We start from the raw sequence: 15822 nt of genomic DNA, 5'->3' as shown, positions 1-15822 counted from the left end.
TAAAATGTTATGCTGTATCCAATCTATTTGCTGAATCTTGACGTTGCTCTCCATTTTAAACATATTACCGGTTTATATCCCCCTATCCGTAATTCCAAAATCCAAACTTATTCTGAAATCCAAACTGACTAGGTAAACATCCAAAAATGTTTACCTAGTCAGTCACAATCTTCTTTCCCTGTGTCTTTTGTTTTATTTATGTCTTCTAAAATGCAAATAATAGTCTATATATATTAAAAATGGCAAAACAGTTAGTTACCTAACAATTGTCCTCTACCTATGAGACATTAAAGGGATATTAAACAGTGCTCCTTTGGTAACAACAAATATGTTAAATCAAAGTAAACTTAAAAAGAAAAAGCTTGATTCTTTTGCAAGGAACTGTATATTTAAACCAAGTTTTTTTTATTGAACCACCACCTGCAGTTCCATAATGCTTTGGTGTTAATTATCAACACGTATGGTGCTTGATTTATTAAAGTCTACACTATATATATATATATATATATATATATATATATATATATATATATATATATATATATATATATATACTTTTTTATCAGCATCACATAGTATAAGTCAACTTCGCTTTTTAAATTTTTGAACATGTTCCTAGACCACAGAGAGGTGGAGACAGAGAAATGTTCTTAAAACAATGTGAATGTCTTTGGATCTATGAATTAAATACTTTAGAGCCTATGGGGCTGAATAAAGATTGGGATTTGTCAGTGTATTTATGATAAAAAAAAATAAAAAAATATTTCAGATGATGATTTATGATGAATTTCAGATAATGATGTTAAAACTTGCTACTGTTCTCATGTCAGAGTAGTTTTGTATTATTTTTTTTGAGTAAACATTGTTCCAATATGTACTTAACCCATGTACACTATAAAGGTTTCATTAAGTTTAGTAATTCACATTAAGGGTTAATGTATTGTTTGACTCACTGTGGCCTTCTAGTGGTCATAGGGTATATAAAGGTGTGCTAATTCATTTGTTTGTTTGGCATGAATAAGGGAATTGTTACCGAAACGTCGCTGCTATGTCTATTGACATGTTTGGTTGAATAAAAGCTTTGGATTATTGATGCTGTCTCTCTGGACTCATTTCACGTATGTACTAAGTTTGCCTCCTATGGAGGTGGTGAAGTAAGTTTGTGCTAAGATTTCTACGTTGATATGCGCTTCTCAGCATTGTTGAAGCCCGATTCCTCTCAGAGTACAGCGAATGTCAGAGGGACGTGAAGGGAGTATCACTTATTGAATACAATGATTTCCCTAACGGGGTTTTTTTTTCATAGGTTCTCTGTTATCGGTCGTAGAGATTCATCTCCTACCTCCCTTTTCAGATCGACGATATACTCTCAATTTACCATTACCTCTACTGATAACTGTTTAATACTGATAATACTCTCAATTTACCATTACCTCTACTGATAACTGTTTCAGTACTGGTTTGGCTATCTGCTATATGTGGATGGGTGTCTTTTGGTAAGTATGTTTTTTATTACTTAAGGCACCCCAGCTATGGTTTGGCACTTTATGCATTTATATAAAGTTCTAAATATATGTATTGTACTTATATTTGCCATGAGTCAGGTTCATGTATTTCCTTCTGCAGACTGTCAGTTTCATATTTGGGGAAAATAACATTTCTTCTACAAGATACGACGAGTCCACTGATTCATCCTTTACTTGTGGGATATTATCCTCCTGCTAACAGGAAGTGGCAAAGAGCACCACAGCAGAGCTGTCTATATAGCTCCTCCCTTGACTCCACCCCCAGTCATTCTCTTTGCCTATACTAAGTAATAGGAAGGGTAAAGTGAAAGAGGTGATAAAATGTTAGTTTTTATTTTCTTCAAGCAAGAATTTTTTATTTTAAATGGTACCGGTGAGTGCTATTTTTTTCCCAGGCAGCAGATGGATGAAGATTTCTGCCTGGAGACTGATGATCTTAGCAGTTGTCACTAAGATCCAGAGTAGTTCCCACAGAATGGCTGAGGAGTACTTAAGAAACTTCAGTGTGAGGAACGTTTTTCATGCTACAAGCATTGAGGTATGTTCAGTCATTTTTTTCTGGAGAGTCTGTGTTATTTCAGAATTGGCTGACAGTATCCCCATGAGGGTATTACTGGACCTGTATGTTGGGCTGTAAAAAATGGTTGACACTGAGGACATAATGTTTGTGGGCAAACGATTCTATGTTTGGAGGTAAATTAATGTTTTTTGTGACAAACGTTTTTATTTATAATGGCAATGGAGGGTGCACATGGCTTCTGTTAGACCTGGGTATATGAACCCACATGGCTAGGTTTTTAGACCGCTTTGTAGCGGTTCTTTTGCAAGGCTGTGAGACATTGAGGTAGATGGGCCGGGCCTATTTTCGCGCCTCAGTTGCGCAGTTGTATTCCCCATGCAAGCAGCAAGCTCCAGCTCCGGTGGGCCTCTCAGGAAAGTTTGGGCCTAATCGAAGGGTTAAACTGATTTTGCAGACCCCTGAGGGCAGGTAGGCACCACAGCAGGGCTGTGGCGGGGTGCAGGTTTTTTTTTGGTTAATCATAACGTTTTTTTGTATAACGTTTTTGTACATAAGGGTTAAGTATTCCTTTTCTTGTGGTACAATCTTAGCTGGCAAGTTAGGATACATATATAATAAAATTGAGATAATTTTATCATTTTAAAGCAGTTTTGGAAAAATTGTATGCTTTTTTTTTCTCTTAAAGGCGCAGTACCGTTTTTTCAGATTGTTATTTTTTTAACTAAATAAAGTGTTTTCAAGCCTGTTTGTGGTCATTACTAGCCTGTTTTAACATCTCTGACATTGAGGAAAGCCAATGTTCCATGTGTTTAGAAGCCATTGTGGAACCCCCACTTCAAATGTGTCCCTCATGTACTGAAAGGGCCCTATATTGCAAAGAACATATTTTAGCTGGTAAAAGTATGTCTCAGGATGATTCTCAGTCAGAAGAGAATCAGGTTATGCCATCTGTTTTTCCCCAAGTGTCACAACCTTTAACGCCCGCCCAATCGACGCCAAGTACTTCTAGTGCGTCTAATTCTTTCACCCTGCAAGATATGGCTGCAGTTATGACTACTACCCTTACAGACGTATTATCTAAACTGCCAGGTTTACAGGGTAAGCGCAGCAGGTCAGATATTAGAGTAAATACTGACCCCTCTGATGCTTTATTGGCCATCTCCGATGTACCCTCACAGTGTTCTGATTTGGGGGTGGGGGAATTGTTGTCTGAGGGAGAGCTTTCTGATTCAGGAAAGAAGTTCCCTCAAACAGACTCAGATGTGACGGCCTTTAAGTTTAAGCTTGAACACCTCCGCTTGTTACTCCGGGAGGTTTTAGCGACTCTGGATGATTATGACCCTATTTTCATCCCATTGTGTAAAATGGATAAATATCTAGAGGTCCCTACTTACACTAATGTTTTTCCAGTCCCTAAAAGGATTTCGGACATTGTTACTAAGGAATGGGATAGACCAGGCATTCCGTTCTCTCCCCCCTCCTACTTTTAAAAAATATGTTTCCCATATCTGACACCATTCGGGATTCCTGGCAGACGGTCCCTAAGGTGGAGGGAGCTATTTCTACCCTGGCTAAGCGTACAACTATACCTATTGAGGACAGTTGTGCTTTCAAAGATCCTATGGATAAAAAAATTAGAGGGTCTTCTAAAGAAATAATTTATTCATCAGAGTTTTCTTCTACAATTTATAACGTGCATTGTTCCAGTAACTACTGCAGCAGCTTTTTGGTTTGAGGCTCTTGGGGAGTCTCTTAAGGTTGAGACCCCATTAGATGATATTTTGGATAGAATTAAGGCTCTCAAGCTAGCTAATTCTTTTATTACAGATGCCGCTTTCCAAATGGCTAAATTAGCTGCAAAGAATGCAGGCTTTGCCATTTTAGCGCGTAGAGCGTTATGGCTTAAGTCTTGGTCTGCTGATGTGTCATCTAAATCCAAGCTTTTAGCTATTCCCTTTAAGGACAGAGAAATGTGTCTATCAGCGCTAGACTAGGATAGCTATCTGCGGCTCCTCAAAAGCTAAGGGTCCTCAGCTGACCCTAAAAAGGAATCAATGTAGTTGATAAATGCTAGGGAGCGCCAATACAGGCAGAGATAGAATATTTAATGAACAATGATTTTACGATAAATTATACAATGCTAAAATTCATGGATCCATGATGTAAACATAGTATTACACAAATAATATAAATAAAACATAAAACCAAGGTGATGCGGTTCAAACACTAGTGACAATATATGTTTTATGTTCTATTTTTTTATTATTTGTGTAATACTATGTTTACATCATGGATCCATGAATTTTAGCATTGTATAATTTATTGTAAAATCATTGTTCATTAAATATTCTATCTCTGCCTGTATTGGCGCTCCCTAGCATTTATTAACTGCAGCTATTCCCTTTAAGGGTAAGACCCTATTCGGGCCTGAACTAAAGGAGATCATTTCTGACATTACTGGAGGTAAAGGTCATGCCCTTCCTCAGGACAAGACGGTTAAAATGAGGACCAAACAGAATAATTTTCGTTCCTTTCGAAACTTTAAAGGTGGTCCCTCTACTTCCTCATCCGCCTCCAAGCAGGAGGGGAACTTTGCACAATCCAAGTCAGTCTGGAGACCTTACCAGACCTGGAATAAAGGTAAACAGATCTCAAAAGTCTAAACAAATTTCTCAGAGTCCCATCGTTCCATTTGGCCTAGCAACAGCTCCAAAATCTTTTCAAAGGTTCTAGGTGCCCTACTCTCTGTAATCAGAGAACAGGGTATTGCGGTGTTTCCTTATTTGGACGGTATCTTGGTACTAGCTCAGTCTTTACGTTCTGCAGAATCTCACACGAATCAACTAGTGTTGTTTCTTCGAAAACATGGTTGGAGGATCAATTTACCAAAAAGTTCTTTTATTCCTCAGACAAGGGTCACCTTTTTAGGTTTCCAGATAGATTCAGTGTCCATGACTCTGTCTCTAACAGACAAGAGACGCTTGAAATTGGTTGCAGCTTGTCGGCACCTTCAGTCTCAGTCATTCCCTTCAGTGGCTATGTGCATGGAAGTTTTAGGCCTCATGACTGCAGCATCAGACGTGATTCCTTTTGCTCGTTTTCACATGAGACCTCTTCAGCTTTGTATGCTAAATCAGTGGTGCAGGGATTATACAAAGATATCACAATTAATATCCTTAAATCCCAATGTACAACGCTCTCTGAAGTGGTGGTTAAATCACTAATGTTTAGTTCAAGGGGCTTCTTTTGTTTGACCAACCTGGACTGTGATAACTTCAGATGCAAGTCTTTCGGGTTGGGGAGCTGTTTGGGGATCTCTGACTGCTCAAGGGGTTTGGAAATCTCAAGAGGCGAGATTACCAATCAATATTTTAGAACTCCGTGGAATTTTCAGAGCTCTTCAGTTTTGGCCTCTGATGAAGAGAGAACCGTTCATTTGCTTCCAGACAGACAATATCACAACTGTGGCATATGTCAATCATCAAGGTGGGACTCACAGTCCTCAAGCCATGAGAGAAGTATCTCGAATACTTGCGTGGGTGGAATCCAGCTCCTGTCTTATCTCTGCTGTGCATATCCCAGGTGTAGACAATTGGGAAGCAGATTATCTAAGTCCTCAGGCTTTACATCCAGGAGAGTGGTCTCTCCATCCAGATGTGTTTTCTCAGATTGTTCAGATGTGGGGTCTTCCAGAGATAGATCTGATGGCCTCTCACCTAAACAAGAAACTTCCCAGGTACCTGTCCAGGTCCAGGGATGTTCAGGCGGAAGCAATGGATGCGCTAACCATTCCATGGAATTATCATCCTGCTTACATCTTCCCGCCTCTAGTTCTTCTTCCAAGAGTGATTTCCAAAATCATCATGGAAGAATTGTTTGTGTTGCTGGTGGCTCCAGCATGGCCACACATGTTTTGGTATGCAGATCTTGTTCAGATGTCCAGTTGCCAACCTTGGCCACTTCCGTTAAGGCCAGACCTACTGTCTCAAGGTCCATTTTTCCATCGTAAATCTGTTTCCAGGAAGATTTATTATCAAGTTTGGAAGACTTACATTTCATGGTTAGAATTTTACAGTTTCTTCAGGATGGTTTGGATAAAGGTTTGTCTGCAAGTTCCTTGAAGGGACAAATCTCTGCTCTTTCAGTTTTATTTCACAGAAAGATTGCTAAACTTCCTGATATTCACTGTTTTGTAGAGGCTTTAGTTCGAATTAAGCCTGTCATTAGATCAATTTCTCTTCCTTGGAGTCTCAATTTGGTTTTGAAGGCGTTACAGGCTCCTCCATTTGAGCCTATGCATTCTTTGGACATTAAACTACTTTCTTGGAAAGTGTTGTTCCTTTTGGCTATCTCTTCTGCTAGAAGAGTTTCTGAGCTATCTGCTCTTTCTAGTGAATCTCCTTTTCTGATTTTTCATCAGGATAAGGCGGTTTTGCTGACTTCTTTTCAATTTTTACCTAAGGTTGTGAATTCTAACAACATTAGTAGAGAAATTGTTGTCCCTTCCTTGAGTCCTAATCCAAAGAATTCTTTGGAAAGATCCTTACATTCTTTGGATGTGGTAAGAGCTTTGGAATATTATGTTGAAGCTACTAAAGATTTCAGAAAGACTTCTAGTCTATTTGTTTTATTTTCTGGTCCTAGGAAAGGTCAGAAAGCTTCTGCTATTTCCTTGACTTCTTGGTTAAAGCTTTTGATTCGTCAAGCTTATTTGGAGTCGGGTAAGATCCCTCCTCAGAGAATTACAGCTCATTCTATTAGGTCAGTCTCCACTTCGTGGGCTTTTAAGAATGAAGCTTCTGTTGATCAGATTTGCAAAGCAGCAACTTGGTCTTCTTTGCATACATTTACTAAATTCTACCGCTTTGATGTATTTGCTTCTTCAGAAGCAGTTTTTGGTAGAAGAGTTCTTCAGGCAGCTGTTTCAGTTTGATTCTTCTGCTGATATTTTAAGTTTTTCTTATCATTAAAGAATAAACTTATTTAAAGAATAAACTTATACTTTGGGTTGTGGATTATTTTTTCAGCGGAAAATGGCTGTATTTTATTTTTTTATTCCTCCCTCTCTAGTGACTCTTGCGTGGAGTTACACATCTTGGGTATTTGATATCCCATACGTCACTAGCTCATGGACTCTTGCCAATTACATGAAAGAAAACATAATTCATGTAAGAACTTACCTGATAAATTCATTTCTTTCATATTGGCAAGAGCCCGTGAGGCCCACCCTTTTTTTGGTGGTTATGATTTTTTTGTATAAAGCACTATTATTTCCAAATTCCTTTGTTGATGCTTTTTACTCCTTTCTTTATAACCCCACTACTTGGCTATTCGTTAAACTGAATTGTGGGTGTGGTGAGGGGTGTATTTATAGGCATTTTGAGGTTTGGGAAACTTTGCCCCTCCTGGTAGGATTGTATATCCCATACGTCACTAGCTCATGGACTAGTGACGTCTGTTGATCAAATTTGTAAGGCAGCTACTTGGTCTTCCTTACATACATTTACTAAATTCTACCATTTTGATGTTGTTGCTTCTTCTGAAGCAGCTTTAAGTAAACAGGTCCTTCAAGCAGTTGCTTCTAGACATTAAGTATTGTTGTGTGTATGTATATATATATATATATCATATTTTGCAGTTTAAACAAAATGATAAAAGAGAAAAAATAATATATATATATATATATATATACAGTATATAAAATAATTATTTCTTGTCCCACCCTCATTACTTGTGGACTCCACAGCTTGGGCATTAGTTTCCCAGGAGTAATAGCTTGTGGACTCTCACCACCTTTACGAAAGAAAAAAATAATTTATGCTTTACTTGATAAATGAATTTATTTTATAGTTTTGAGAATCCACAAGACACTGCCCATTTTTGATAGATTTTCTATTGTGTTTTTTTCTGGTGGCTGTTTAATTATGTTTCTAGTTTTTTCCCTGCTCCTTTTTTGTTGCTCTTGTTGTTTCCTACCTTTCTTCTTCTTGCTTAGCTATACTTCAGACTAATTTCCAGCAAGGGGAAGGGGTTTTAAGGGCTCTTCGAGTTTTGGGAACTTTTGCCTCCTCCTAGAGGTCAGGAGTAGAATTCCCAGAAGTAATGGGTCATGGACTCTCACCACCATGACAAAAACTAATTTATCAGGTAACCATCAATTAAATTATATTTTGGTGTCATTTGCTGTAGTATGCCTGGTAAACACCATGGGAGTCATCAGTTTATACTTATAACAAAACAACATTATATTTCAGATTCGACACGTATGTTTTCCAATAGAATTGTGCTTATACCATGCTCCCTAGAAAGGCCAAAAGACAAATTCTGTAACCTAGGTATTATTCACATGCTGCATATCGCCCACGTTACTGATTAGCAGCATTTTGAAGAAAACCTAGGTTACAGAATTTGCTTTTTTGCCTCTCTAAGGAGCAAGGTCAAACACAATTTTATTCTTAAAGCATGCCATAATTAATTTATCTTGAACAAATTACTTATAGATTTATTCTTTCATGGCATTGGGTGTCTGATCTACTCTCTACAAAACCATTTTTCAGATACATATTGATCTAAGTTCATTAAAGCTTGTTGGAACTTTTATATAAGGAGTAGGTATAATACAAAGTTATATATAATAGATTTAAATATAATTTAAATAAAACATTTTTTCTTTCAGATGATGTCAATCCTTATGAACACCATTATTTTTGAAGACTGCAGAAACCAGTGGTCTGTGTCACGGCCATTATTAGGTCTAATACTTCTCAACGAGAAGGTAAGTTAACTGAACACACTGTTGTCATTCACAGCTTTGAAGATGTAAAGTGTTTGTGTTACAGAAGTTATCTATTTGCAAAAAATTGTAAAAAAAATTATTATTTTTTGTCTTGTTTTTTTTTGGGGGGGTATTGTAATTCGAAATTATTATTATTGGACATAATCTTTTCTCTCATATATATGAGGTATATAAAGCACTGCAAGTGATGCATATTAACCCTTCTGTTTAGGATATTATTTGGGCATTCCTTCTAAGTTTATTCATGCAATAATACATTACAAGTACCTGAAATAACAGATTTAACATCAAACTGTCCAGTGAACTTAAACTATAGCCAGACCATGTATATCTATATTAACATATATAACAAATAAATGTTCCTTTAAAAAAAAGAGGGCTAATTTTGACTACAACTATTTTATGGTCTACTAATCGCATTGTACAAGCAGTGACAGTGTACATTCTTTATTGGTAAAATTATGTCTAATATAACACTGGCAGAAATAAGTGTAAAAACATTGAAAAAAAGGGAAAATGTCACTATAACCTACACGTAGCTAGGCACGGTAACAGCTTGATAAATTACACTCTGAAATATTCTCATTGCAAAAGCGTAGATTGGAAATCTGGCCTTTTTATTTACCTTTCTGTTGTTCATCACTTTTATATGCTTCCTTCCTGGCTCATCTTTGTCTCTGTATATGTCAATGTAACCTTACAATGCAGTCTAACCTTTGTGTCTCTTTTATTTGACCACATCATACACGTAATGTCATCAGATGGGAGACAGATTTTCTGTAATTTACCGCATGTAAAGGTGTGGAGCATTTTCCAAAATGAATTGTCTGTAGAATGGGATCAAACTGAGAACATAGTGATGGACATTAGGTTTAGCATTAGTTGCATATGTTTAAATTCAGAATGAAACCTAGTGTAAATGAGAATATAATAGGATATATATATATATATCAAGAAGAGGGGCTCTGTCATCACTCACCTGCATTGGAGGATCCAATTTTATCTATATTCAATACCAATGTCATTCATCTTCTCTGTGTTATTATGATTTAAATCCAAGCTCAATAAAGGATAGCAGTTCTTTTAAAATGATTGAGAGAGAATGAGGGCAAATTCAATGTTTTTTTTATTTAAAAAAAAAACTTGTGACATCACAATATTACACTTAGAGATGGAAGCAATATTTCATACTTTAAGGTGACAACTAATAATTTTCTATCTAGTGAAAGTCACTGTATCTTTATAACGGTGAAAAATAATCATCCATTTTCCTTTGCAAAGAATTATACCTCCAGATTTGTTCTAATTTATATTTTCTATACAATATTTTGATTGTGTATTAATTATGTGAGTTAGTGTCTAAGGAAAATTAAATATTTTGCTTTTGATATGAGTATAAAATGTTGGTTGCAAGCAATACAGTACAACAGTGTTTGCTTTGGTAGTTTTATTTACCATAGAGGAAATTTTTATTATTTATTCATATCAGTTGGGAGAACAGAAAAATCATTTTGTCAGTGATAAACTTCCAAAAGTGAAAAAATAAAGTAAGGTATTGTATGATTTGTACCATCATTAAGCTGTCTGTTTTTAAAGTTTAGCATTTGCTTTTATGTGTAACAGTAGCTTCTTAGAGCTAAACACAATACTGATTTGCTCCATTCTTTGATAATTTATTTACTTTCCATAGCAGCCATTTACCAAGTAACGGCTTGTTTTTCAAAATGGACAGAAACTTCAGCACAGCCCCTCATAATGTACAAAGGTTGCATTGTTCTCTGTTCCCGTCTTTGGTTTATGTTTTATTGGAATAGATTGGCTGCTTGTTTTGATATATTAAGCTGTTTGGGACTTACCCTTATCACACATTTCTATAACTCCACATTTAGAGGATTGCTCGTCCAATGGCATTTTGGCTTGGCTACTTCAGATATTCCATGCTTCTGTTGGAGAGCTATTTTTGGACATTCATAGCCATGTTTATGTTTTGATGGCTGATAATTTTTTTAATTTGGTGGGGCAAATTATTTTTCAGTACTCTGCTCATCAATTTACAGATTTATTTTAAGCTGCAACACCCTTTTGAAAGCTGCCTAAACCTAGCAGGTTTCCAAAACCACAAACTAGATGGGGGTTTTTCTTTTCATACAAAAAATAAAATTCATATCTTCTAGTTTTTAAGTTGGTCAAGACTTTTAGCAGTAGAAGTATTTGTTGGGTATTTTTCTATTTTTTTTTTAACGAGCAAAGCCAATTTTTTTTAACCCATGGATATATAAGACATTTGACGTAATATTTTTTATTTTTTTTACTAAAATTGTCAAGTGAAAGCTGTTTAAATTCAAATTAAAGGGACACTGTACCCAATTTTTTTCTTTTGTAATTCAGAAAGAGCATGCAATTTTAAGCAACTTTCTAATTTACTCCTATTATCAATTTTTCTTCGTTCTCTTGCTATCATTATTTGAAAAAGAAGACATCTAAGCTTTTTTTGGTTTCAGTACTCTGGACAGCACTTTTTTATTGGTGGATGGATTTATCCACCAATCAGCAAGGACAACCCAGGTTGTTCACCAAAAATGGGCCGGCATCTAAACTCACATTCTTGCATTTCAAATAAAGATACCAAGAGAATGAAGAAAATTTGATAAAAGGAGTAAATTAGAAAGTTGCTTAAAATTTCATGCTCAATCTGAATCACGAAAGAAAAATTTTGGGTACAGTGTCCCTTTAATGCCAACATATCCATTTTGGCTCATTGACTGATAAGGACAACTCTGTAAAGTCATCAGTAAAATCATTGTTACAATAAACTCACAAAGAGAAATGTTTAAATGAGAACAAACATTAGTGAAATTGCTTTGCTGTAAATAATGTATCTATAGAAAGTGTGTTTAGCTTTTGTGCATTTCATTGATAGCCTAAAAGGGACAGTGAGCCCTGATAATTTCTGGCACACACACACTAACATATACAGTATATATATATATATATATATATATATATATATATATACATATATATATTTATTTATAGCTATTTACCATGATGTGTAATTTTTTTTATTTTTTTTTAGTACTTTACAGAGTTGCGGGAAAGTTTGATAAACAGTCAACCTTCAAGCAAGCGAGAATTTCTTGAACTTTGCTTTGCCAACCTAATGGAGGGAGTGGAGCAAAATCTTCTGATAAAGAACAGAGACAGGTTAGTTAACAGTTTCAAGATTCCTATATTTTCTATTGTGGGTTTTTTTAAATTAATTTTCTTTCATGTAATTGGCAAGAGTCCATGAGCTAGTGACATATGAGATATACATTCCTACCAGGAGGGGCAAAGTTTCCCAAACCTCAAATGCCTATAAATACACCCCCCACCACACCCACAACTCAGTTTTACAAACTTTGCCTCCTATGGAGGTGGTGAAGTAAGTTTGTGTTTGATTTTAATGATGTCTTCTATGATAAGCGCTTCTAAGCATTCTGAAGCCCAATTCCTCTCAGAGTACAGTGTTTGTCAGAGGGATCTGAAGAGAGTATCGCCTATTGATTTTATGGTTTCTCTCACAGCAGGGGCGTATTATGGCCTAGGCCAACAAGGCCGGTGCCTAGGGCAGCAGATTTGGGAGGGGCAGCACATCTGCCCTATCCTCTCTCTAAAAGCAAGCAAACAGTACAGTGAGTGATAAAATGCAGGCTTTTACAGAGAAGACAAGGCACGTGCACTGATTAAGGTTACTCTTTACAGGCAGTGCTCCTTTAAACCGTTGCTTCATTTAGAGCTGCTGGCATTTTTGCAGTGGATGCGTTCTTGGTGAGAAACTTGCCTGGGGATATGCTTACCAGGTGAGGCTAGAGAAGACCTTGTGTCGATATGCTGCCTTCCCTTGTCAGTTGTGGTAGATTTGTGAGTGCAGTGCTTATTGCAGGTCCTAGTAACTAACAGACTGGATGCGTCTGTGCACTGCTTAGATCAGCTTGTGATGTCTAATCATAAACTCTCAGTGCTAATGTATGTTAGCTACTAATAGCTTTCTCTGCATTCATGTGATGTCTAATCATAAACTGTCAGTGCTAATGTATGTTAGCTACTAATAGCTTTCTCCCTCATTCATGTGATGTCTAATCATAAACTCTCATTGCTAATGTATGTTAGCTGCTAATAGCTTTCTCTGCATTCATGTGATGTCTAATCATAAACTCTCAGGGCTAATGTATGTTAGCTACTAATAGCGAGCTGTCTCTGCATTCATGTGATGTCTAATCATAAACTCTCAGTGCTAATGTATGTTAGCTACTAATAGCTATCTTTCTCTGCATTCATGTGATGTCTAATCATAAACTCTCAGTGCTAATGTATGTTAGCTACTAATAGCTAGCTCTCTGCATTCATGTGATGTCTAATCATAAACTCTCAGCGCTAATGTATGTTAGCTACTAATAGCTTTCTCTGCATTCATGTGATGTCTAATCATAAACTCTCAGCGCTAATGTATGTTAGGTACATGAGTGAGTGCAGTGCTTATTGCAGGTCCTAGTAACTAACAGACTGGATGCGTCTGTGCACTGCTTAGATCAGCTTGTGATGTCTAATCATAAACTCTCAGTGCTAATTTATGTTAGATACTAATAGCTTTCTCTGCATTCATGTGATGTCTAATCATAAACTCTCAGTTCTAATGTATGTTAGCTTCTAATAGCGAGCTGTCTCTGCATTCATGTGATGTCTAATCATAAACTCTCAGTGCTAATGTATGTTAGCTACTAATAGCTAGCTCTCTGCATTCATGTGATGTCTAATCATAAACTCTCAGCGCTAATGTATGTTAGCTACTAATAGCTTTCTCTGCATTCATGTGATGTCTAATCATAAACTCTCAGCGCTACTGTATGTTAGCTACTAATAGCTTTCTCTGCATTCATGTGATGTCTAATCATAAACTCTCAGCGCTAATGTATGTTAGCTACTAATAGATAGCTTTCTCTGCATACATGTGATGTCTAATCATAAACTCTCAGTGCTAATGTATGTTAGCTACTAATAGCTAGCTTTCTCTGCATTCATGTGATGTCTAATCATAAACTCTCATTGCTAATGTATGTTAGCTACTAATAGCTTTCTTTGCATTCATGTGATGTCTAATCATAAACTCTCAGGGCTAATGTATATTAGCTACTAATAGCTTTCTCTGCATTCATGTGATGTCTAATCATAAACTCTCAGTGCTAATGTATGTTAGCTACTAATAGCTAGCTGTCTCTGCATTCATGTGATGTCTAATCATAAACTCTCAGTGCTAATGTATGTTAGCTACTAATAGCTTTCTCTGCATTCATGTGATGTCTAATCATAAACTCTCAGCGCTAATGTATGTTAGGTACTAATAGCTTTCTCTGCATTCATGTGATGTCTAATCATAAACTCTCAGCGGTAATTTATGTTAGCTACTAATAGCTAGCTTTCTCTGCATACATGTGATGTCTAATCATAAACTCTCAGTGCTAATGTATGTTAGCTACTAATAGCTAGCTTTCTCGGCATTCATGTGATGTCTAATCATAAACTCTCAGTGCTAATGTATGTTAGCTACTAATAGCTAGCTTTCTCTGCATTCATGTGATGTCTAATCATAAACTCTCAGCGCTAATGTATGTTAGCTTCTAATAGCTTTCTCTGCATTCATGTGATGTCTAATCATAAACTCTCAGGTCTAAATGTATGTTAGCTACTAATAGCTAGCTTTCTCTGCATTCATGTGATGTCTAATCATAAACTCTCAGCGCTAATGTATGTTAGCTACTAATAGCTAGCTTTCTCTGCATACATGTGATGTCTAATCATAAACTCTCAGCGCTAATGTATGTTAGCTACTAATAGCTAGCTTTCTCTGCATACATGTGATGTCTAATCATAAACTCTCAGCGTTAATGTATGTTAGCTACTAATAGCTCGCTTTGTCTGTATTCATGTGATGTCTAATCATAAACTCTCAGTGCTAATGTATGTTAGCTACTAATAGCTAGCTTTGTCTATATTCATGTGATGTCTAATTATAAACTCTCAGTGCTAATGTATGTTAGCTACTAATAACTAGCTTTCTCTGCATTCATGTGATGTCTAATCATAAACTCTCAGCGCTAATGTATGTTAGCTACTAATAGCTAGCTTTCTTTGCATACATGTGATGTCTAATCATAAACCCTCAGCGCTAATGTATGTTAGCTACTAATAGCTAGCTTTCTCTGCATTCATGTGATGTCTAATCATAAACTCTCAGTGCTAATGTATGTTAGCTACTAATAGCTTTTTCTGCATTCATGTGATGTCAATCATAAACTCTCAGCGCTAATGTATGTTAGCTACTAATAGATTTCTCTGCATTCATGTGATGTCTAATCATAAACTCTCAGTGCTAATGTATGTTAGATACTAATAGCTAGCTTTCTCTGCATTCATGTGATGCATAATGATAAACTCTCAGCGCTAATGTATGTTAGTTACTAATAGCTAGCTGTCTCTGCATTCATGAACCCACTAAGTAAATAGGAAACGGACACTTTCATTAGTTAAATAAAGGTAATTACTGTATGTTGTTGCATGTGAAGGGCAGTGATAGTTTTCAAAGTGTATTCTTCTTTCCCTCCCTTCCTCTCTCCCTTCTTTCCCTTTCTCCCTCCCTCAACTCCCTCCCTTATTTCTTTCCCTCCCTCCCTTCTTTCTCTCAACTCCCTCCCTTGCTCCCTTGTATCACTTTCTTTCCCTCCCTTCTTTCCTTTCAATCCATTTTTTCCCCTCCCCTTCTTTTCTCTCCCCTCTCTCAGCTCTCAGGGAGAAAATGATATGAGATGCATGCAATTCAACCCACCTGTATGCAAGTGTTTTGCTAGCCTTTTTTTTTGGGAGGGGGGGGGGGCAGCAGAATTTTGAGTGCCTAGGGCAGCACAAAACCTAAATACACCCCTGTCTCACGGGAAATCGTTTCA

The 15822-nt window shown here is 36.6% G+C and overlaps 1 protein-coding gene across 1 annotated transcript in view; it reads left to right on the top strand.

Moving 5' to 3' along the window:
* RANBP17 (RAN binding protein 17) overlaps window positions 1-15822 on the top strand; it is a 1312934-nt gene that overhangs the window by 1270050 nt on the left and 27062 nt on the right. Inside the window, exons 26-27 of the mRNA XM_053718559.1 lie at window positions 8723-8821; window positions 11919-12046. Of these exons, the coding sequence (XP_053574534.1) occupies window positions 8723-8821; window positions 11919-12046 (227 nt within the window). The remainder of the gene's footprint in view (window positions 1-8722; window positions 8822-11918; window positions 12047-15822) is intronic.

Source organism: Bombina bombina, chromosome 6, assembly GCF_027579735.1.
Source record: "Bombina bombina isolate aBomBom1 chromosome 6, aBomBom1.pri, whole genome shotgun sequence".
NCBI lineage: Eukaryota > Metazoa > Chordata > Amphibia > Anura > Bombinatoridae > Bombina > Bombina bombina.
Note: the sequence above shows the minus strand (reverse complement) of the source record. Positions and strands in the feature narration are given on the sequence as shown.